At 38.5% G+C, this 22,497-nt stretch overlaps 2 protein-coding genes and 1 long non-coding RNA gene across 5 annotated transcripts in view; 2 read left to right on the plus strand and 1 right to left on the minus strand.

Moving 5' to 3' along the window:
- Nucleotides 1-6,247: 6,247 nt before the first annotated feature.
- On the plus strand, nucleotides 6,248-12,326 carry GJB2 (gap junction protein beta 2). 3 transcript variants are annotated; one of them, XM_075198866.1, is made up of 2 exons: nucleotides 6,248-6,398; nucleotides 10,546-12,326. In XM_075198866.1, the coding sequence occupies exon 2, from the start codon at nucleotides 10,564-10,566 to the stop codon at nucleotides 11,308-11,310; it is 747 nt and encodes a 248-aa protein (XP_075054967.1). In that variant the 5' UTR covers nucleotides 6,248-6,398; nucleotides 10,546-10,563; the 3' UTR covers nucleotides 11,311-12,326. The 3 variants fall into 3 exon arrangements, with proteins under 3 accessions (XP_075054967.1, XP_075054966.1, XP_075054968.1); XM_075198865.1 differs by lacking the exon at nucleotides 6,248-6,398 and adding an exon at nucleotides 6,631-6,724; XM_075198867.1 differs by lacking the exon at nucleotides 6,248-6,398 and adding an exon at nucleotides 7,842-7,948.
- Nucleotides 12,327-13,014: 688 nt separating this feature from the next.
- GJA3 (gap junction protein alpha 3) overlaps nucleotides 13,015-22,497 on the plus strand; it is a 36,327-nt gene continuing 26,844 nt past the window's right edge. The window contains exon 1 of the mRNA XM_075198868.1: nucleotides 13,015-13,319. The gene's annotated coding sequence lies outside the window, so the exon portion shown is untranslated. The remainder of the gene's footprint in view (nucleotides 13,320-22,497) is intronic.
- Nucleotides 18,694-22,497, minus strand: part of LOC142140894 (uncharacterized) — a 78,320-nt gene continuing 74,516 nt past the window's right edge. The window contains exon 4 of the long non-coding RNA XR_012688581.1: nucleotides 18,694-18,749. This is a non-coding gene — a long non-coding RNA (uncharacterized LOC142140894). The remainder of the gene's footprint in view (nucleotides 18,750-22,497) is intronic.

Here is a 22,497-nt window from a genome sequence, read left to right on the forward strand (position 1 = left end):
AAAAAACAACGAGAGAGAGCGCGGGCGCATGAGCAGCAGCTCCGTTTTCGTCAGCGCTGTCCTATACAGCAGCCGCGGCCCTGCCAAAGAAGAGTCCGCGGCGGTGCTGTATACAATACAGCACCGCCGCTGACGCTTCTTTGACAGCGCCGCGGCTGCTATATAGGACAGTGCTGATATGGTAGGCACTGAGTTAGCGCATGGGGGGGGGGTTTCTGGAGACTCAGAAACCCCCCCCCCCTGTGTGCGTCACTGGAACTTCCCACTTATTATCCTATGGCAGAAATCTGTGCTGAACTAATTAACTGATGCTTAAAACATCCTTTTCATCTAATAATTCATCAGAGGTAACTACATGAGGAGACAACTGGTAAGTTGCGGAGAAGAGGGCCTGGGTGATTTTGGAGGCCCTGGAATTAGTGTTCTCTGATTTATGCACCCATTACAGATTTTGGTGTCATAGAAATATAACTATCTTTCACTGGCACAGCAAGATCTACCAGTGCAACTGTACATACTGAAAGAGGAAATCATGAAGATCCAGAACATGACACATAATGCATCTTTTCTTATTTGCAATATCTTCAGTTATGGGAGGTTTTTTTACAGCTTTTTTTCACTTTTTTTGTTTCTCTTAGAAAAAATGGATAAAAAAGCAGATAATGTTATGTATGATGGATTGTAATAAGGCACCTGTTGTATTGCACTTTGTTCTTCTATCTTTTATCCAGCTTTAAGAATGCAGCTTGCTGGAGTTTGTGTCCATTTTTTTAACACTTAATCAAGCAAATTTAATAGTTAACCTCATTGCTAATGCATACGCAGCAGTTGTATTTCATTGAAGATTTATTTAACAGAGTTCAAGGGAAACACAGTTGGCCGCAATTGTTCCCAAAATCGCAGCTGCAAGTTATATTCACTAAAAAAACAACACAATTGCATATATATGCCGTGCTGAAACTATCAGTAAATGTGTGCAGGTTTGCACCAGTACTATATGCTCCTGGATTACCCCAGGCACACATTACATATACCTACGCCCATGTTTTTTATTTGCTTGCAAACTACATATTCACTGTTAGGCATCAATACAAATTGAAAACAGAAGAAACAACTCCCCGAATCGGTACATGCAAAAAAATTAAATATACCAAAGCCTAGTATATGCACATGCAATAAAGGAAACACCTATCAGCATCAGTGGAGCTCTCACAACAGCCAATCACATTATCATCATCCATGTCCTTGACCACCTGCAAACTATACAGTTTGAACATTTATGTATGTGTCTGTGTCCCGCTCTGCTTCTGTTCGCAATTGCGCCTTTACTGAACTCTACTTATCTCCCCCGTCCCGCCTCCTCAGGCACAAGAATCATGCAAATCTGCATACACACTTACTGTATGTGTACGGCCACTTTTCTTGGTATGCGCAGAGCAATTTCCCACAATATATGCTACATAAACTGGTGTAGTACTCTAAGATTCAGCTCCATAATATGCATTTCAATGGGTTTTCACATGCGGTGTACATGCAAAAAAAATATTTTAAAAGCATTTTAAATAATGGTGAAGAAAAGTTTTTAAAAAAGCATATAAAAATGCATCTTACTTTAAAAACCAAACATAATATAGGGAAATAAAAAAATATGCATTTTAACATATTCATAGAAATGCCTATACATATAATTACCTAGTCTGTAACGTGAGATACGAGGTCTTGTCCTGCTTCTCTCTGTGTGTATTTCAGCACGTAGTACCAAGAACATTTATGAGACTGTATTAAGCATTAATTGGGCATTGTATTAAATCTCATTCATTTTCCTGTATTATGTAGACTTAATAAAATGATGTTGATTGCAAAATGAGATCTCTGCAGACTGACAGCATCCTTTAACATCAATGTATGCATTATTGTGAATATTATAATCCAGTCTCATGGTTTTTTTGAGCTGTGGGCCTTAGGCTAGATATGGGGATCACATGTAGGGGAAAGGCAATGTGTGATTGTTATTACTTTAATGACTGTAATATCATTAAGAAAATATAAGATAATGGCAAAAAAGGTGCATGATGGGACCTGTGAGATGCATCATTTCTGCAACTAAGCAAGCTTGTTGTGTCTCAGTTTAGTACAATAAACCTTCCTTATGCATGCAGTCATTTCAGTAATCCTAATCACCAGCCTTAGGTGTTTTCTGGTGGACCGTGGAATACAGTTTGTAAAATGTTCTAAAGGTAATATGTAAGTGCCCAAAGATAGTCACAGTGCAAGACTCTCGTTCAAGACAAAACAATGACCACAAGAGTTTGATATATATATATATATATATATATATATATATATATATATATATATATATATATATTCCTTCATTGAAGCATGTCAGAAATAACATAGTTTGCAAGATAAAATGCACACATTTAACAATATAGGTAAATACAAACCAAAATTTAATTTCAACAGTGGTTACTTATGGCAACAAGGACGAAGTCCTGAAAAGACACTAAGCACGGCTCCCAGAACATCGCCAACAGTACAAGTAAAACAAAATTAAGATTGTATAGGTAAAAAAAATTAGTGATAAACACTCAAAACGTCACATAATAATGCATAATACATGGAATTCACCCCTGGAAATGAGAATATAAATGAAAATAATAAGAGAGTTATGGGTGGGTGACCAGCACAAAAATGGGTTCCATACTAAATGGTATCTCTAAAACAATTCTGAACTCGTTCTTTAATTGGGACGGACAGAGTGTCAATGAAGCTCATCCAAGTTTCAAAAAAATGCCTGGGTAGACTGTTCCTTCGTCAAGGGTGCATACACCCAGTACATTCGGAAAACATAGAAAAGTTTTTCCCGAAACGAAGAAAGGGACGGGGGCACGTTCTGAACCCACATGTGGAGAATACTTTTCCTCGCAGCTGCCATGACTGCTAATGAGAGTTTCCTACTACCCTTTGACACTTGCAAACCTCTGGGCAGTAGTCCAAATATAGTCCATTCCACTGTTAAAGGAAGATTATTAACAAGGTAGTCGTTGGTGAATCTCCAGATGTGTGTTCAGAACTGCCACACTGGCAGGCAGACCCGTAGGCAATGGGCGATATCCGCCATCGAGGATCCACACTTCGGACAGGAGTGGTCATCTGTTAAACCTATTTTAAAACAATGGGACGGGGACAGGTAGGTTCTATGGTAAATATTAAGGAACATTTCCACGTAAGTAGTTGCTGAGAGCAGTCTACTAGACAGTATTAGGGAACAAAGTAAAAAATCAGTAGTCAGCTCAGGGAATCGCTCCCTTTTTGTCCCAGTCCCGTTGTTAAAAAGTCTAAGGGGCATATTTAATAAAGCACGATAGTGCTTTTAACGGGTCATTAAGGTCCCACAGTGTCCTCCGCAAATTTATTAAGGGGGCATCGCAGCAGATATCATGGATATCTGCTGCTTTGCATTCCTCTTCGTTTTTGGGAGCAGTCATCATTCAACAGAATGGTTACTGCTCCTGGCCGCAATCTAACAAGTCCTGAAAAAAACTTGTCATGTTGGAGCTGGCGTACATCATCCTAATTGAAGAAATCTAATGCTGTCAGCTCTGCTCCGAAGAGCAGAGCTGGACAGCGCATGTGTGGAGGGATCACATGATCCCTCCCTGTCACTCAGCGCTCTCTCTCTGCAACTATCGTTGCAGAGACAGAGAGGGGATCTGTGTGCGCATGTCCAGTTCTTGGAACTGGACATGCGCAATTGAAGAGTGAAGAGAAGACCCGAAGACAGCGCTTCCGAAGAGGGGGGTAAGTATGATTTTTTTTATCACTGAAACAGCAGTTTTTCGGAACTGCTGTTTCTGTGCAGGACTGTACATAAATGTGAGAAGTAGTTCAATCCTTATCATTGCGATAAGGATTGAAAACTACTTTTCACTTTATGTGAATATTGATAAATGTGCCCCATAGTCGTGTCTGGTACATAGAGATTTATAATGAATGGAAATAGCCTCATGCTGAGGAGATTGCTTAAGAGGCAAAAAATCTAGGTGGTTTTCCCAATCAAGTCAGGAAAATGGTCTGGCCACAGCGCTCGAATAATGCTGAGGCTGAAAGCTAAACTGAATGACCTGACCACCTCATGGCGGTCCCCTGCTTGCTGAAAGCTCAAAGGCTTTTAAGTGGAGGAACCTAGAAATCACCCTACTGTGCCTAGTCCAACACCACTCCTGAGTGGTGGTAATGATATTAACAGTGTAGATAACACAGACAACTACTTCATAGACAAAATATGGGCAAACGTGACTTCAGCGACATTAAAAAAATCCAGACTTACCTTTTTAATGACAAGCGAACTATCCGACTCTGTTCTGAAAGATCCCAATCAGAAGTAATAATGCCACTGCATGTGCAGCAAGCACCAAATGCACCTGCATCTTGGACGCAATTAACACTTGCGACAGCTTGCGACTCACTACAAGAGAATAGGAGGAACGCGGAATTGTGAAGGCGTGACCATGTAAATACATCCTAGTCGCAGTGAGGCGCAGACGCAACACACGTCAAAACAGGGCTAAAGCTGTGCATCAGGAATTAGGTGGCACAAGCGGTTAGCTAGCTGCAGGAACTGCTCGCAGCTCCATAGGGTATTAAGAGTGGGACGCAATTGTGGTTGCTTGCCACTCCTAATACCCTACCAAGCTGCCGCACACTCCCACTCCTACACTTCTTAAACGGACTTTGCGTCCGACTCTAAATGAGGTCCTACATGTAAATCAGTCATGCAATGCACGAATGTTGTGCTCATCAGCCCACCTGATTTACCATATCCAGAGGAATGTGAGTAATTGAACTACAGGGCTGTATTTAGGGTTAATGCCACTCTAGACACTGTGTGAGTGAGTACACCCAAAATTAGTAATTATGTATCCCACATATCAAACAGGTCTGTCCAACTTTTTTTTTACTTAATATATTTTTATTAAGAAATTTGTCATTGAGATACAAAATATATAAATCAGCTTTGTAATTACGAAAAAAGTATCAAAGAAAATAACAAGAAAGAGAATGAAGCGAAGAACATGGGTGAAGAACAACCTCAAACTGGGGAATGGAGGAGGTGGGGGATTAACACTAGACAAAAACAATTCTTAGGACTTTGTGAGCTTACATTATCAGTTACATTATATATTCCAGATGTCACAACAAAGATTCACCTTAATCATTTCTGCGCATGACAATATCCTATTTGTTTCCAGAGTACTAGTCGTAGTGTTATCAGAGCCCTAACTAGAAATTTTAGCGCCTGGGGCAGGAAACGAAAAATGATGCCCCTTAGTCCTAAATTATAACGAAACCAATCTAAAATAATCCTAATCCTGTGCTCCCCTTCCAGCTGCTCCTCTCGCACAGACCTAGTTACAGCCCTGAGTGTTATGCATTTCCTCATTCATCAGACTCCATATCATTCACTGTATGCACGGACATAATGTGCAATTAAGTGCAGGTTGTGATATTAGCATCTTATGGTGCACTGTCTCTTATCGGGTAAAGTTGAATTTTCCAAATGTCACATCTAATGATGTTTATTAGTATGTGAATTGACTGTTTACCCATTTTTCAGCAATTTCATAGTTGTATTATGTAAGAGTGGACTCTGCAGGGATAGTGTAAATAAAACACCTCAGTATTTAGATGCTGCAGCAGTTTTCCTTCACACATGCCAAAGCTGAGGACAATGTGCAAATCGTGAGCAGCTGTTAAACACGTTGCGATGTAGACTTTGAAGTGATCAGTTGCTATATTCTATCCCATTCGGCAGTGTAACACACAAAGTGTGTTTTGTGCCAGCAGAGCTGAGATTAGCTGTTTCTTGCATTTAGATTTAGACAGGTCGCCCACCACTTGTAAGACTCATAGGAGCATACACTCTGCAGTGCATGTCCATCATTCACTACTGCACATTCATACTTCCAAAACGCTGCTGTGAAACTATACGTTCCAGTAGGCTTCACCACACCTAGACTGCAAGGGTATGTTGAGACTTACAGTTCCACAGCCACCACAGATTGCCTGGCTCTGCAAAAGTAGTAACCCCCTTCCCCCTCCCAGAATGAACAGCCTGGCACAGATAGGTAAGTAAAGGGCTCATAGGTCGATTTGTCTTCTGGGATCCCACACAGTGGTATGCAAATGAGCAGCAGGGGGCGGGACTAAAGAGGTTGGAATAAATAGTACCTGTCTGAGTTCTCAGAAAAGTTCCAGGGAAGAAGATTGAGAGTGAGGAGGTGTGACCTCCAATCTGAGCTTCTAGGACAGGTGCTAGATCAGGATTCCTGCTACATCTCGCTTGTGGTACAGGTCTGTCCCTTACTGAGTACATTGAGCTCCTGAACACATAGGTAAGTCCTCTGGTCTTCCTCATTCCAGCAGTACAGAGTGTTATGTTCTCCTCCATTTAATATGTACATGCAGTCAGTTATGAATGAATAATCAATCTGCTATACATAATAATGCGCTGAATCACACCGCGATGGCTCTAAACAAAGGTTACTTGGCTTAAAAATATGGTATGTACATTCAAAACAAAGGAAGTGACCAAAACAAAATTAGCTCATGAAATTGTATTTATAATTATCATGCACATGGGAGAATTCATTCAGAGGAAGAAAACTTCTAAATCGTGGTCACTAACCATTTCATACTGGTGGACATGGATACTAAACAGGTACGGAGGATATTATCCTTATTATACTTGTGATATATACATTGGGTGATGGGCTGTGTTTGTAGTTAGAACTGCTTGAATTTCGTTGTGAATACCCGATAAGTAGAACATAAGAGGCGAGAACTATCTCCCCTATGTAGCTCAGACAGTTACTGACCAATGTCCCTTGTTCTTCATTTATATATACTGACCGCCTAGACAACCTCGGTCCTCTGGCTGATCTGGAAAGACAGGTGCTAGCATACCCTGCCAGCATCTGGCTGGTATTGCATGCTGTGACCTGTAGTGCCACACCAACTAGAGAGACACAAGTCGCCTAAGAATGTGGAATGTGATAACTGTTTATTTGATCCATAAATTTAGGTAATGAATGAAGGTATTAATCTGGGTGCGGATAGACCGTTTATTTTTAGATCTAGAGCAATTACATTGACCTAATATATTAAAATACTGGCGATAATTATTAAGCATTAACAGTATTGCATAGACGTTTACATATTAAGCTATTAACCTTAATTATAAGCACAGCTCATCAGAGTCTGAAAGGGTTTTCTCTCCCATATATAGGTTGGTGTAATACGATAAGGGCATTTTGACATTTCAAAAGAAAACATGAACGAAATCTTCCCATAATATGGCAAAGTGTGAGATCTTTTAAATTTGTCTTAAACTCGTTTCAGGCCTATTGGGCTCTAAAAGGGTTTCCTAAAATGCCCATCAACATGTTTACTCACAGTAAATGTAATTTTCGTCGTAAAAACGCTTCCCATATGACCAGGAGAACAGGATTATGTAAAATGATGACGCTTCTAATGTTTCTGGATTATATGCAATTGTGAATGTTACAAATGGCTCTTATATAATTCAACTTTCATTGTGGAGTTAGTGGTCTTTTATTAAATGTGATACATTGGCAGGGAGGACAAAGGCCATTAAAATAGTAAAAAAAAAAAATCAGTGCCTATAAAATATATAAAATAAATAGTTTACAACACGTGCAATTAGATACTAGTGGAAGTGTACTCATCCCGATACATGTTTCAACACAACTGATGTGCTCATTATAAAACCCGCTTGTCATTAAGGGTGTATGTTGACACACCTGGATTACAGCGTAAAGAACCTGCCTATTCAGGTCATATGGAATAACCCATCCCAGGACAGCGATCTTAGTTTTGTGAAATCCCAACTCAGAGTCAGCTGTGTCTGGGAAGAACAGCGCAGGTCTGTATGGTCTTACTTCTCATTGTACTTTTATTCACTATAGTGAGCATGGATCAGTGACTAGTAAGATTAGAAGAATTTCAGTCATTTTGGCGGATTTATCATTGGTCAACAACCTGTATCTCTCCTGCAGTGGTGGGACTACAAGTCCCAGAATTTCTTGCCGTCCTTCTACTGTTACAATTTCCCTAGCCCTGGTCTACATCTTAGATGTCACAGTTGACCTCTAAATCGCAGCATCTTTCTGCGATTTATGTTTGCGATAAATCTAGGTTATTTAATATAGTTTAGTCCATAGCCTATAATTGGTGCACTGTGGCAGATGGATGCGTTTTTAGGTTAAACAATAGTTTCCCTTTCCACTCTAGCGAATAATGAATTCTGAAACACATATATTTACATAACAAATGTGTGTGTGTGTGTGTGTGTGTGTGTGTGTGCAAAGACGGAAGAGTGAGACTAATCTGCTTTATCGCATAAAGACAATCACTAAGATTTACCATTGTGGAAATACTATTAGTAACAATGTAGCGATGAGGCTTTCAAGTCTGTAAACAACTTTGCCAATACAATAATATCTTAAAGACCATAGTATCATCAGCAACAAAGTTGTAAACCATTTACTACTATACAATGCCTTGTCACCTCGCCCCTAATAAATGTCCCTGTTGTGTTATTTTATTCGTATGGATGGAATATTTTGACTGTGCCCTCCCGAGCTCATTAATCATGTATATTTAATTATCCCTGTGTGTAAGAAAGGAGAAGAGCTGGTTCTCCATCTGTAACCGCAACTGGTTGGGTTCAGTTATTATTGTGTATGTTATGTTGTGTCATCTCCAGTCACCCAAATTATATATGAAACATATATACGAATCTTGTGTACTACAGGTGTTCTGTGTTACATATTTGTGCGGTATAGTACAGCATACTTACTGTTATATACTACAGATGATATTTTGTAGAATACCGATGTTGTACATCACAGAAACATTTCGTTGTGTTTTGTAGATTAAGTTTGTTTGTATAATATACAGTACACTTTGTCGTATACCACAGATTGCATTTTGTCGCATGCCACAGATTACATTTGTCGTATACCACAGATTGCATTTTGTCGCATGCCACAGATTGCATTTGTAGTATGCCACAGATTGCATTTGTAGTATGCCACAGATTGCATTTGTAGTATGCCACAGATTGCATTTGTAGTATGCCACAGATTGCATTTGTAGTATGCCACAGATTGCATTTGTAGTATGCCACAGATTACGATTTATTGTGTGATAAATACTGCCTTTTAATTAATTGTACACTGCAGTCAAGTCACACATTACAATTTACATTTTCAAGGTAAATGGTTTTCTTTATTTTTTTTCTTAATCTATTTATAGTTTTTATTTTTAGTTGTTGTATTATGTTTATGGCAGAATGCCCTACTATCAACAAATGAGTTATATGTGCTCCAGACAGTTTCATGGTGTCAGTTTAATAGTGGCCGTAAAGGTGAAAGTGACAGTGTGTTATCACTCTTGACTCACGTGTTCATTTTAGTTATAAAAATATGTCCCGAATGAAAACAAATCGGGACATTGCGGTGTAAAAGGACACGATGATGAGCCATGGTGTTACATCGCCCTCTAGTGGTCAGTGCGTCAACGCTTTCACCTGTCCTTTGGACTTGCATGGAACGGGTTAAAACATTTACCAGAAGATGTTCTGCTTAAAATAATTTGATAAATGCGTATTGGATTATATTTTGGTTTTAAACAACCACAATTGTCTTATTTTTTAGTAATCATTGGAAATGCAATGACTACGGGTATAGAGACTCTCAATATTTAATCAATGTTAGTAAGGATGACACTTGTCTAGATCTACATATCTCAATTCCCTGTGTGGAAAGCAAGGAAATAATATCATATTATCTGCTTAACAATTTAGATGAGGTGCATTCTGTAAATGCCAATCTCTAACATTCCTGCAGAGAAGTAAGACAAATTTAAGGGCCACCTGTTGCCCATCATAGCTGTATAACAGATTGTTACATTGCCTATAGCAGAGTTAGTCAACCAGTACTCTCCAGCTCTTGTTGAACTACTAGTCACAGCCTACCCTGCTAGTCTCTGCCAGCCGGGCAGCCCCTTGTTACCCTAACTTACATTATATGATCCACTGGAAGTTCCAGTCCAGCTATTTACTGTCATTTAATTGTATATACCTCCATAATGACCTTTAATTTAATCAACCATTACAGATAACATGGATTGTAAAACTCATTTTCTTCTATTAACTCAAGAACAAATTCCAGGAGCCTGGTAACCAATGTATGCTAAAAATTACTGCTGACACCCAATTACTTTAAGTCTATTCTATTGATGTCAGTGGATGTACATCTTTCCTACCTCATTAATGTATCTTGCTGGCTCCTAGACTTGACAGACCAGTTCCTGAATTGTACATTATTTTGTCTTCCTCTGTATTCATTTGTCAGGTTTCAGTATAAAGGCGCTTTCTGTCCCATACCTTTTCTTAAATGATACTTTTCTTGCCCTGTAACCATTTTCTTTGCAATAATGTTATATTCTATCTTCCAGAAACGCTCATCAAACAACATGGATTGGGGAACACTTTATGACGTCATCGGTGGAGTCAACAAACACTCCACCAGCATTGGCAAGATCTGGCTCTCTGTGCTGTTTATATTTCGCATTATGATCCTGGTGGTGGCTGCAGAGAGTGTCTGGGGGGATGAACAGTCAGATTTCACCTGCAACACTTTACAGCCTGGGTGCAAGAACGTCTGCTATGACCACCACTTCCCAGTGTCTCACATCAGGCTCTGGTGCCTCCAACTCATTTTTGTGTCCACCCCAGCCCTGCTGGTTGCTATGCACGTGGCCTACTTGAAACATGGAGACAAAAGGCAAATGCAGAAGAAGGGACAATGTGATGAAAAGGACTTAGAGGAGTTAAGACAGCGTAAAGTTAAAATAGTGGGCACACTGTGGTGGACCTACACCACCAGCATTCTCTTCAGAATCCTATTCGAGGCTGCTTTCATGTACCTCTTCTACTTCCTCTACACTGGCTTCCAAATGCAGCGTCTTGTTAAATGTGACGACTGGCCTTGCCCAAATTTAGTTGATTGTTTCATTTCCAGGCCCACCGAAAAGACCGTATTTACCTTCTTCATGATCATTGTGTCCGGTGTTTGTATGGTCCTCAATGTGGCTGAATTGTGTTACCTAATCATCCAGGCATCTCTGAGAAGGTCTAGGAAAAATTCAAAGAAATATGCCAACTACATTGTTGGCAAAGAAGAGAAGCAGAACATAATGAATGAGCAGAAGGAGCAGTGATCTAAATCCCACGTGATTGTATCATTATTCTGATTTTTCTTCAACCTGTCCTGTCATTCACCCAACTTAAAAGTCCAAGAACTTACATGTCCAAGGAATATTTGGTACATGTGGTAGATACATATATTACAATAGTTTTTAAAACATAAGAGTACAATGAGAACAAAAAATAAAATAAACAAAAATCTTATGTTACCTAAGTAAAGTAGAAGACTGGATTCTGAATAACAAGGTGTAGGATATACTTGACTGACATAACAATAGTATTTTCTAATGTGTTTTATATGTCTTTTGGTGGGTTTGTTTTTTGCTATTTATGTTACAAACAAGAGATTTGTATATTGTGTGTGAATATTGAACCCAATAACAGATTTATCTTGCTAGGGATTGGATTTTAATGAAACACTGCCACTTTTCTCAGCAAGAGAAAATAAACAGATTTGTACAATGGGGTGGAGTTGAGGCAATATGCAGCGTCCATTAGTGAGGAGAACTTTTTTCACTGTCTCTGAATATTCTGTATATGTTATACAAATCAGTCATTAGTATTAATGTGTTCATCATTCTAAAGTACTTGCACTAACATGACATTGCCAGGATTACTAGAACTGCCTTTATAACAAGTTGTGGTGGACATGAACTTTTATGCTGCCTTCATAATGCCTGTTGCTTCGTGGACTCTGGTAGTAAAGGATTTAAACACTTTATTACACAATTTTGAACTTGAACCTCTGCATCTAATGTCCCTGTGTATGTGGGATGTAAGCGTATTTGCGCCTAGCTATGTGTGCATTCTTGTATTTAGTCATACAGCTGAAACGTTGCTTCCAACACCAACACTGGATACTGATATCTCTCCTGGTCAGAGGAGATTGTGGCGGATAACAGACTTTAAACAATGGAACCAGCTGTAATTGCAGCAATAGGTCACTAGGGGGGGCGCTTCATGTACAAATGTCAGGATGTAAAACATTTTTGTATGTTTGTTTTAGTTTGAATAAATCATTTTTACTATTCTCTCTTTCGGTTATTCAGGATTTACAACTTAATTTGTAGAATATTACATATATCAAATAGGCATTTTAGTGTTTTATGCCCCCAGTAAGTCACACAACTTTATTTATGTATAAAGCATACATCATGATAAAATATTTGCACTCTTTCCAAAATGGATACATTTGGATTAGCCAGACACCAATGTAATTTAATGTCAATTAAAGTTATGTTTCCTTATTTAGGCTGGGGTCAGCGTCAGTCCCAACCCTTTGTTGTCATCTGTGTAAAAACGGGCCACAAAGTGACTTCGGAATGTCTAATTAGATTGACTAGCCACGGACGCCTGGCTAATGCCAATATTATCTATTAATTGACATTATCCATGAACGATGTATTTTACACATAACTTATCCAGTGAAATTCGTGTTATGCAGTAACTTTTTTAATGTGCAACATATAATGAGTACATGCTTAGTTCCACGAGGCTCCACACTAAGTTATTTAACCAATATTAAATTATTACCATTTATGCTGCAGCAGCAACTTGAATGACATGGCAGAAATAGGCATAATCATGCAAGCTATGGATTTATCATGAATTGACAGGTACAAGGTCAGTAGTTAAGTAACGTCCTGACCTTTTCAGTATAAATCTGGGTCTCCTCCCTTCCCCAATATCTAACATACAGGGTGTAATGCAGGGCTCTGAGCTATTAGCTGTACCCACCAGTGACTGGGATGAGGTTTAGAGAAGTGGCATGGAGGGGCGTGGCCCAGCCCAGCCTGCTGCTAACTTGTTGGGTTCAGCCATGCATGCTCACAGAATGTGACAGCAGAGATGGATGAAGAGGAGACCCTGGACTCTATGGAATCCAATCGTGAACATTAAGACACTTCTGTCACCTGCAACTACTTTTCTAGAATTCGTTTTTTCCCCCCATCTTGGTTGTGACCAAATGCCCAGAGGAGAAAATCTATGAGTAGAGTTGGCTGGCTGCGGTCAGGACTGTTTGGTAAGGTAGCTGATCTTGTGTGCTGGGTGTTGGGCAAGTGGGAGGGTTGTGTGGTTAGGCGTACTAGCCACACTGTACAACTCACACCTGTTCACTGGCCATCCAAAATACCTCTGACTCTACAGCTGTGTGGCACGAGATAGTAGTTATATGGTGTAATCTGGCCATATCTAGGGTAGTTTGTGGTAATCCGTTTTATCTGGTCCCGATTGATTTGGTTGCAGTGATGTGCAGCAACAGTATGATTCGTTTTTCTGCATAGTATAAAATGTGTTTAACTTCAAGAGTAATGGGCTGTAGAGATATGATTGTGTACAGATTATGTTTATTCTACACTTCCAGCCAGTTCCACCCTCACATGAGAGTCTCTGATTCCACTGAATAAGGACAGCAGGGGAACAGGGATCGCTGCCCTAAACAGTCATTTGTATAGGACAAGCAATGTAAACTACATGGGCACGTATATAATTCCCAAATATATAATATATATAGAAATATAGTAATAGTTGTATGTTCACATATTCATTCACAAACATCTTTACAGACATACAATATGCGCCAGTAGTATAGTAATAATTGTATGTTCATATATTCGTTTACAAACTATAATATGTATTAATAGCAGATACATAGATAGGAGATAGATAGACATACTTACAAACATACAATATGTGCTAATTGTATGTTGTATATTAATAGTTGTGTCTATATATATATATATATATATATATATATATATATATATATATATATCTGTATATCTATAGATATAGATAGATAGAGGCAAACATATGCAAATATATTGTATATAATACTAGTACAGTAATAGTTGTGTGTGTATATACATATTTACACACACACACACACACATATATATATATATATATATATATATATATATATATATATATATGTACTAATAATATAGAGTATACTAATAGTTGTGGAACTATTATTACACACGCTTGAACGGCAATTAGCATAACATTGTATTGGATATATATGGCTGTTTACCAAACATATTGCAGTGCAGATAATATAGTGGACCATATGAAGAGGACAATGCATCTAATTAATTGCACAATTACTGTCCTTCAAATCCTTGAATTATGAGGTCGCTATTGTTACACATTGACAACCTCTTGCCCTGGGGATACCGGACTGAAGTTACCTATAGACCTGTGAGAAATATGTCATTTCATACAGCATGGATGATTGAAAACCAGCAAGAATTAACAGTACAAATGAGTTATTGTGCAGTATGTCTGATTCGCCCCAGCTCACTGTAAGCATCCGTTGACCTGGCACTATTTCTCCTGGTTCAGCACTTTTAGACTTGCTGAGATAAGCATGTCCCAGGGGTGGCACACAGACATGTAAAGCAGGGGGGATTTAATACGTACATTTGTTGTTGATGCAACTGCATTCATATATTTCATGGGCTCGTGTTGAAAAGGAGACTTAGCACGTCCGATTATTAATGTATTACAGATGTTATTATAACTTTGCTAACCATAAACTCGCTGTTGAGTGCTGTGAACGCGCAGCGCAAACATTTCATATGTCATTATATGATCATTTAATAAGTTGTATTACTGATATACACAGAAACTACAGTTTCAAACATTTTCTAGATGTTTTGTAGTATTTATACTTTAATATATCCATTCAAGCAAGGGCTGCAGGCAAACACTCACTTGCTATATTACTAGCATATAATAGCAAACTATATTCATTTTGTAGTATACCATATTTTAATGATCTGATCATCATAGAACGAATAATAAGTATGTGAGATGAAACTGAAGTCGGAACACATTCATTAATTTAAGAAAAATACGTTTCTACTTATTTACATACTCTTTACATAATCGGGACTAAGATTTTAAGTATCCTATACTTTTTAAATCGTCATAAAACTAATGAAAAAACAAGTCTCTTAAAAGATTGAAATACAGCAAAAGTGTATTATAGAAAAGGCGCCATATTGGCGATTCTGAAATTGTAGTTGGCTAATTTTAATACTATCAACATTTAAATCGGATTTAAGTAACGATCCAGATGTAATTATTTTGTCTGCCATTGTCAAAAGTGACTGCACTGTACACATTAAGCATTGAACCAAGTTGTGTTTAATGCAATTTTCCTAGTAAACATAGCATCATTTTGCAATCAGAGTACAGTTATTAATTCACATCAGTCCCTGGAGCAGAGGAACTTACATACTAATTACCTACTACAGTCACTCAGACACTTTATCTAGAAATTTCAATGATACAAGATGTTACAGCAATCCACCACCTTGATAACACCAATTGATTTCTAAATCTTATCATTGTCCTTCCAAACACTGCCACCAGAAAATTGTTTTTAAAAATATAGCAAACTATTCTAATCTCTGTAGGGTTAAACACTTTCTCTCTCTCGATTTACACAGTTTCTCTCTGCAGGTTTACACACTTTCTCTGTAGGTCTACACACATTCTTTAAAGGTAGATACACACTGGAGACTGGTTGGCCGATTCATGCATACACACTACACACGATTTACCTTCACATCTGTGCTCTTCATCTGGTCCTCTAGTCGTCTAGAGAATCAGAGCACAATGGTCACTCATTCATTCATTCCTGTCACACTGATTAAAACACCTTATTATAGCTAACCACATGTCCTTACGAATTTCATTAGCTTCTGTGACTCTGAAACAAAATATTCAGTATCAGAACGAAAGAACAATATATTACATCTACAGCACTCTCTACATTTAGTCACCGGGACATGTTCATTACCGGCATCAGCTAAAAAGACCATGACTCTGAAAACTCTATAGAGATCGTGATTGTGAGTGCATACACACTACATGATTGGAAGGTGATTGGAACGAGATTATTAAACAATATGACCAACCAAATGAAATGACAATAGGCACAGGAACAATTGTTATTCATCATGTGATTATACATACTAACGCAATATGTGGCCAAGCAGTCGTATATCGGGTGAATGGCCCGATAATCAGCTTAAAAGCCTCCAGTGTGTACCTAGCCTTACACACATTCTCTCTGTAGGTCTACACAAGTTCTCTCTGTGGGCCTCATTTAGAGTCGTATGCAAAGTAAGTTTTAGGCGCATTGACCAAAAAACCACTATCACGCATGTGCAGCAAGCACCATATCCGCCTGCATCTTGGACGCAATTTACACTTGCGACAGCTTGCGGCTTACTATGAGTGAAAGGGTGTAACGCAGAATTGTGATGGTGTGACCCCATAAATAAATCCTAGAAGCAGTAAGGTGCAGATGCAACACACGTCAAAAAAGGGCCAAAAATGTTCGTCAGGAATTAGGTGGCGCAAGTAGTTAGCTAGCTGCACAAACTGTTCGCAGCTCGGTAGGGTATTACGAGTGGGACACAACTTGGGTTGCTTGCCACTCGTAATACCCAACCAAGCTGCGGCACACTCCCACTCCTCCATGTCTTAGACGCACATTGCGTCCGACTCTAAATGAGGTACTGTATATTTACACACTCTCTCTCTCTGTGGATTTACACACTCTGGGCCTCATTTAGAGTCGGACGCAAAGTCCATTTCAGACGCATCCTGCACATTTCCAATGATGGGCATGCGCAGTAAGCAACAGTTCCCTGCAGGGTACACTGCGACAGCTTGCGTCTCAGTACGAGGGAAAGGGTGGAACACATGTCAAAACAAGGCTGAAAAAGTGCGGCAAGAATTAGGTGGCGGAAGTAGTTGGTTTGCTGCAGGAACTGGTAAGGTATTACGAGTGGGACGCAACTGGGGTTGTTTTCCACTCGTAATACCCTACCAAGCTGTGGTACACTCCCACTCCTACTCTTTCATGTAAGTCTTAGACGCACATTGTGTCCGACTCTAAATGAGGCCCTCTCTCTCTCTGTAGATTTATACACTTTCTCTCAGTATATTTACACACTCTCTCTGTAGGTTTATATACTTTCTCTCTGTAGGTTTACACTTTCTGATTGCTTTACACACCTTGGGCCTGATTCATTAAGGACAGTTAAGCAAAAAACAAACAAACGAGTAACTCTGCACCTTGGCAAAACCATGTTCCATTGCAGGGGAAGGTAAATTTAAAATGTGGGGACAAATTTATAGTTGGGGTAGGGCATGTCCTAGATCAACTTTAAATTGCAGTGCAAAAATAAAGCTATCAAGTATTTGTGTCCTACATGAAAAAAACAGCCAGTATTTTCCTTATATGCAAAATAATAAACTAATTTGCACCCCTTGCATTATAACATGGTTTGTCCAGGAGAAAACGTACAAATTTTTTTGCCGTAAGTTACTTAATGAATCAGGCATCTTCTCTGTAGTTTTACCCACTTCCCTTGTAGATTTTTTTTACCCACTTCCCCTGTAGATTTATTTACCCACTTCCCCTGTAGATTTACACACTTCCCATTTAGATTCACACACTTCCCCTGTAGGTTTACACACTTTGGGCCTCATTTAGAGTCAGACGCAAAGTCCATTTTAGGCGCATCCTGCACATTTCCACTGATGGGACATGCGCAGTAAGCAACAGTTCCCTGCAGTTCCGTCTACTTTTCAGATGCAAGTGTACACTGCAACAGCTTGCGCCTCAGTACAAGGGAAAGGGTGACACAGAGTTTTATAGGCGTGACCGTGAATAGTTCAGATACTATGGGCGTCTACCCGCAAAAACTACCCTAGTCGGATCAAGACTTATCCATATCGAAATGTCCATACAGATCAGATACATAAGGCGGTTTCTCTGGGTGCTATAGGATTACAACTCAGCACCATAGCTAGAGTATACAATCTTGATAACAAGTTGCTGTCAGCTTACAGGATATGCAGTATTGTCAATTCTAATACATGTTGATACATTTATATTGACTTCTAATACAAATGCATTATAATACATTGTATCTAATTTAATAGCTATGCAATAACACACATATTATTTTGTTAGTTATTAGCTTCAGATAGATAATATCTTCTAACCATACAATTGCTTTAACACAGTACAGGTAATGGGCGAGCCTAGCAATGTAAAGGCGGGTTCACACTCATTAAATGCTCTGCTGAGTTGAAAGCAGCCACAAATAGGTCTCTAGGAGATGTATCTTTTAAGAGTGCTTTCAAATCTAGCAAAAGATCCGTGCGTCTCTGTGTGTGTATGTTAGGGAATTTAGACTGTAAGACTGTAAGACCTATCGGGGCAGGGACTGATGTGAGTTCTCTGTACTGTGCTGCAGAATTAGTGGCGCTTTATCAATAAATAAATAAATGATGATGATGATCACTTAGAATCCTGTGAAATTTAAGGGATGTAATTTGCACTTACGATTTCAGCGTAAATTGCATCCAACTGTACATTAGGGCTCTTTCTCTGTAAGTTTACTCTGATCAGGAATTTGCACTAAAAATGAAATGAAACCATATAATCAGTAGGTGAAAATGAGACAAATAAGGCTCTATTTAGGAGAACAGGTCGTGAAATGCATTCCTGGTTTTTTAGCCCAAGCTGTGGAGCTATTATAAAACTAATGGAAAATCCTAGTAAACATGTGGTTTGGCTCTGTCCTTCTCTCCGGTTCTGAAATATTAGCATGGTACCGCTGTGGAGGGACTGGTAGCATGTGATCACTGCCTTTATCTACTTCACTAAGCTCTAGGGAATGTGGGCTCAAACTAAACCTTTGTCATAGACTCTTTACCTGGTGTTACCATTGTCCATTGTCTTTGAGGCGTCCTATAGTTAAATTACATCTCTTATTACAATCTTGGAGCTCTATTATGAAATTAGCTCATTCCTGTATTAATCCCAGATGGATGAAACACAGACATTGTGATGACACAGACAGTCCGTGTGGACTCCTTCAGATAATCTTTAATGACAAACAGCCACACCGTAAGAGACACAATGAACAATGCTTGTTATTCACAGTCTAATGATTACTGTAGGTGAAATAGTAATAATGATATAGATCAAATAAGAGGACAGCCAGAGCGCATGGACACTAGTATGAAGATATTTGCAAGAGCAAAATCATCCATAAATTATATTTCTCACTAAGTGATAGCACTGAATGGAACAGATTACTTGTTAAACACGGGTATGAATGTAGTTTACATTGTTGCACTGGATATAATATACATAAAGACATTTTCTCCTACAAATGGAGAGAGAACACTGCAGTGCTCAGTATATTGAACTAATTAATAACATAAATTCATATTATCTGTTAAATTTACACTTCACGAAATATTAACACTACAAGGATCTAATAGTTTTGATTTATAAGAATACTTAATTTATTATGCATTGTTTATATTCTACAGCTACATTAAATAGTCTAGATGACAAGATATGCACTGTGTCGTGTCGTCATTGGGGATAACATTTATAAAGAAAATATTCGTTTTCTCAGCTAGTTAGCAGTATTTAATTTCTGCACAATTCTTGCTAACATCTTTCCTAATGCTCATCATTGGAATAAATTACAAATCCAGGTGTATTACAAAACAAGAATAATCCAGGATGGTGGGGTATCGAGTGACTCTACAACAGTTGGAGAACTACAATTATTAGGATGTCTTGCGAGACAGGGACTGGTAGAACCTGCTTTTACAACAGCTGTAGAACCACAGGATGGCTTTGGCTTGTTCTAAGGGCCATATTCAATTGTTGGCGTTATAGCCAAAAATCTTGCGGCGCATGCACTATTACTGTTATTACGGTAATAGTGTGCGTAAATACAGTTATTACGGTACTTTTCTCGGTGGATTTCAGCTCGCGGCTCAGGGAGCTGCAAGCTGAAATCCAGCTTACTATTACCGTAATAACATCGCAGGGATATTCAACAATTGAATATGCCCCTAAAGGTCTATACAGAGCTGTCATTGTCTATTGATTTTATTATAGAACCACAGATGTTTATCATAGTGTAAATATATAACTAGCTGTCTAAATTTATTACCTGCAGTGGGCGACCACTAAACCTGTCTGTAAGCAAGTTTTGTCCATACTATACCTTGTAACAAAAATAATACAAACCAATAACATGTATTCACGGTATGCGCACAATATATTGCATAAACTACTTTTTACAATGGCTTAGAAATGGATTATACATTTTGGTAGCTAGCTTCTGCATTTGACATAGTCCTTATGGTTATCATTAACACACAGCAGCAACATATTCCATATTCCTATATAATAGTTATTGTAATGGATCAAAAAAAAATTAAATGGACTTGTTGATTACCGTTTAAAAAGCTTCTTGCTGGTAATATTAGTCCAACTGAATCTAACCTATAAGTTGTAATTCTCCATTTATATAATATTAACCTTTAAAAACCCTCATTATTGAGGTGAGTTAACATGCATAGTAGATGCTCTTTGCAGACCTATTTACGTGAACCAGACGAATAGGTGTTTATGATAATAATTTCATGATGATTCATTCAGTTTATGCCCATTTGAATCATATCTTGGCACCCGTTGTTTCTGATCCAAAAGACTCCATCATCCCAGTCCTCAGCTAACCTCTGTCTTATTGGTCATAGTTACCAAGGATAATGGAGATAGTTGTGAGCAGAGGCTGGTCAGCATTACATTACATTACATGACATTACATTACATTACCTTTCTGGAACTATTGAGCATGCAGTTGCTACTTAGACAACCTCTGTTTCAGCATGCATATACCCATATAGTCCAAGGTACATTTATTCTCTAACACTAATTTGTTCCCGGGCCATTTTGAGACTACTTATATCACCATTGGGTGGGGTTTGAGATTAAAGCAGCACTTGGTCTTAACTAAGGATATTTCATAAAGCCTGTGCTCATCTTATACACAGAAGACTTGATGTGTATAAGGCTACTGAAGGACGCGGCACTAAAGAAACTCATACACGCTGCAGTTCCCACAGTGTATCAGCAGGGGTGTAGAAACTAAAATTTTCATGGGGGTGCAAAAGGCCAAGGACTACTACTATAGGGCTTGGAGCCCCTTTTTCTTGCGTTTGGTATCTCATTTTACGACAGTTGTAACAGTGACTGTAGATACACAAAAACTCACAATCCTATGTTCATTTTTGTCAGTGTTTCAGGGGTTAGCCAAAAATGTATTCATACATTAAATAAGTAATATTTTTAATATTAATTACCAATTAGTACAATAGCTGTTAGGAAGATAGGTAAATTCACTTGTTCATCTTAAAAATGTACATTTTTCATGGTCATTAACCTAGTTTTCTTTGACAGCCTAATCTCATTTGATTTGGAGTATTTTTAAATCTATAGTCACTGCCTCACTGGTTATGGTATGTGCTATAAATTTAAATTGCTATATCTCATGTCTGTTACTGGACGCACCGCATGAAATTTAGGGTAAAGGTAAAGTGAATAGTTGTTCATCATCAATACAGGTTATTTATTAAATGTTTATGAACACAACACTTAGAGTTGATTAAATAAGCAAATCAATCAATCTGTATTAAATCTATACTAGGGCAATCTATATTAAATAACATTTGGTAGTTATACTAAGACAATCTTTCATCTAAAAAAGTTTCACAAGTTTAGAACAGATACCATGACTTCAGAAAGTTGCATGAAGGCTTTTGTTTAGAAGTTCAATGGGGGGGGGGACGGGGGGGGGACGGGGCAAAACACAGTCTTTGCCCACCCAACCAAAATCATGGGGGGGGGGGGTAACTGTCCCCTGTGCCCTTCTAGTTCCTATACCCCTGGATATCAGGATATTTTAGATTTAGTTGGTGCAATATGCTACATATTTTGCCCCACATGACTGCTGATTGTGATCCAAATCTGATAGGTGTTGATAGGGACTAATAATCGAGTATGTGTGCATCACCATCCCCCATGGCATCTGTAAGTTCAGATCAAGTGCCATGTGTGGCACTTGTGTGACATCTGAATCTTCCAAATATGAAATGAATGATAAGAGAGAATAATAACTTGTACTCAACTGTTTGCCAAGTTTAAATACACTGTCAAACATCTTAAGTACTGTCTAAGTATGGGGACACTTAATAAAAATATTTCAGGACATAGTTAGCAGTTATTTTATATATGGTAACTAGTATTTTAGATTTAGCAGTTCTTTAACGCTGAGACTGTGGAGATAACTTTTCCA

Source organism: Mixophyes fleayi, chromosome 2 (genome assembly GCF_038048845.1).
Source record: "Mixophyes fleayi isolate aMixFle1 chromosome 2, aMixFle1.hap1, whole genome shotgun sequence".
Taxonomy (NCBI): Eukaryota; Metazoa; Chordata; class Amphibia; order Anura; family Limnodynastidae; genus Mixophyes; species Mixophyes fleayi.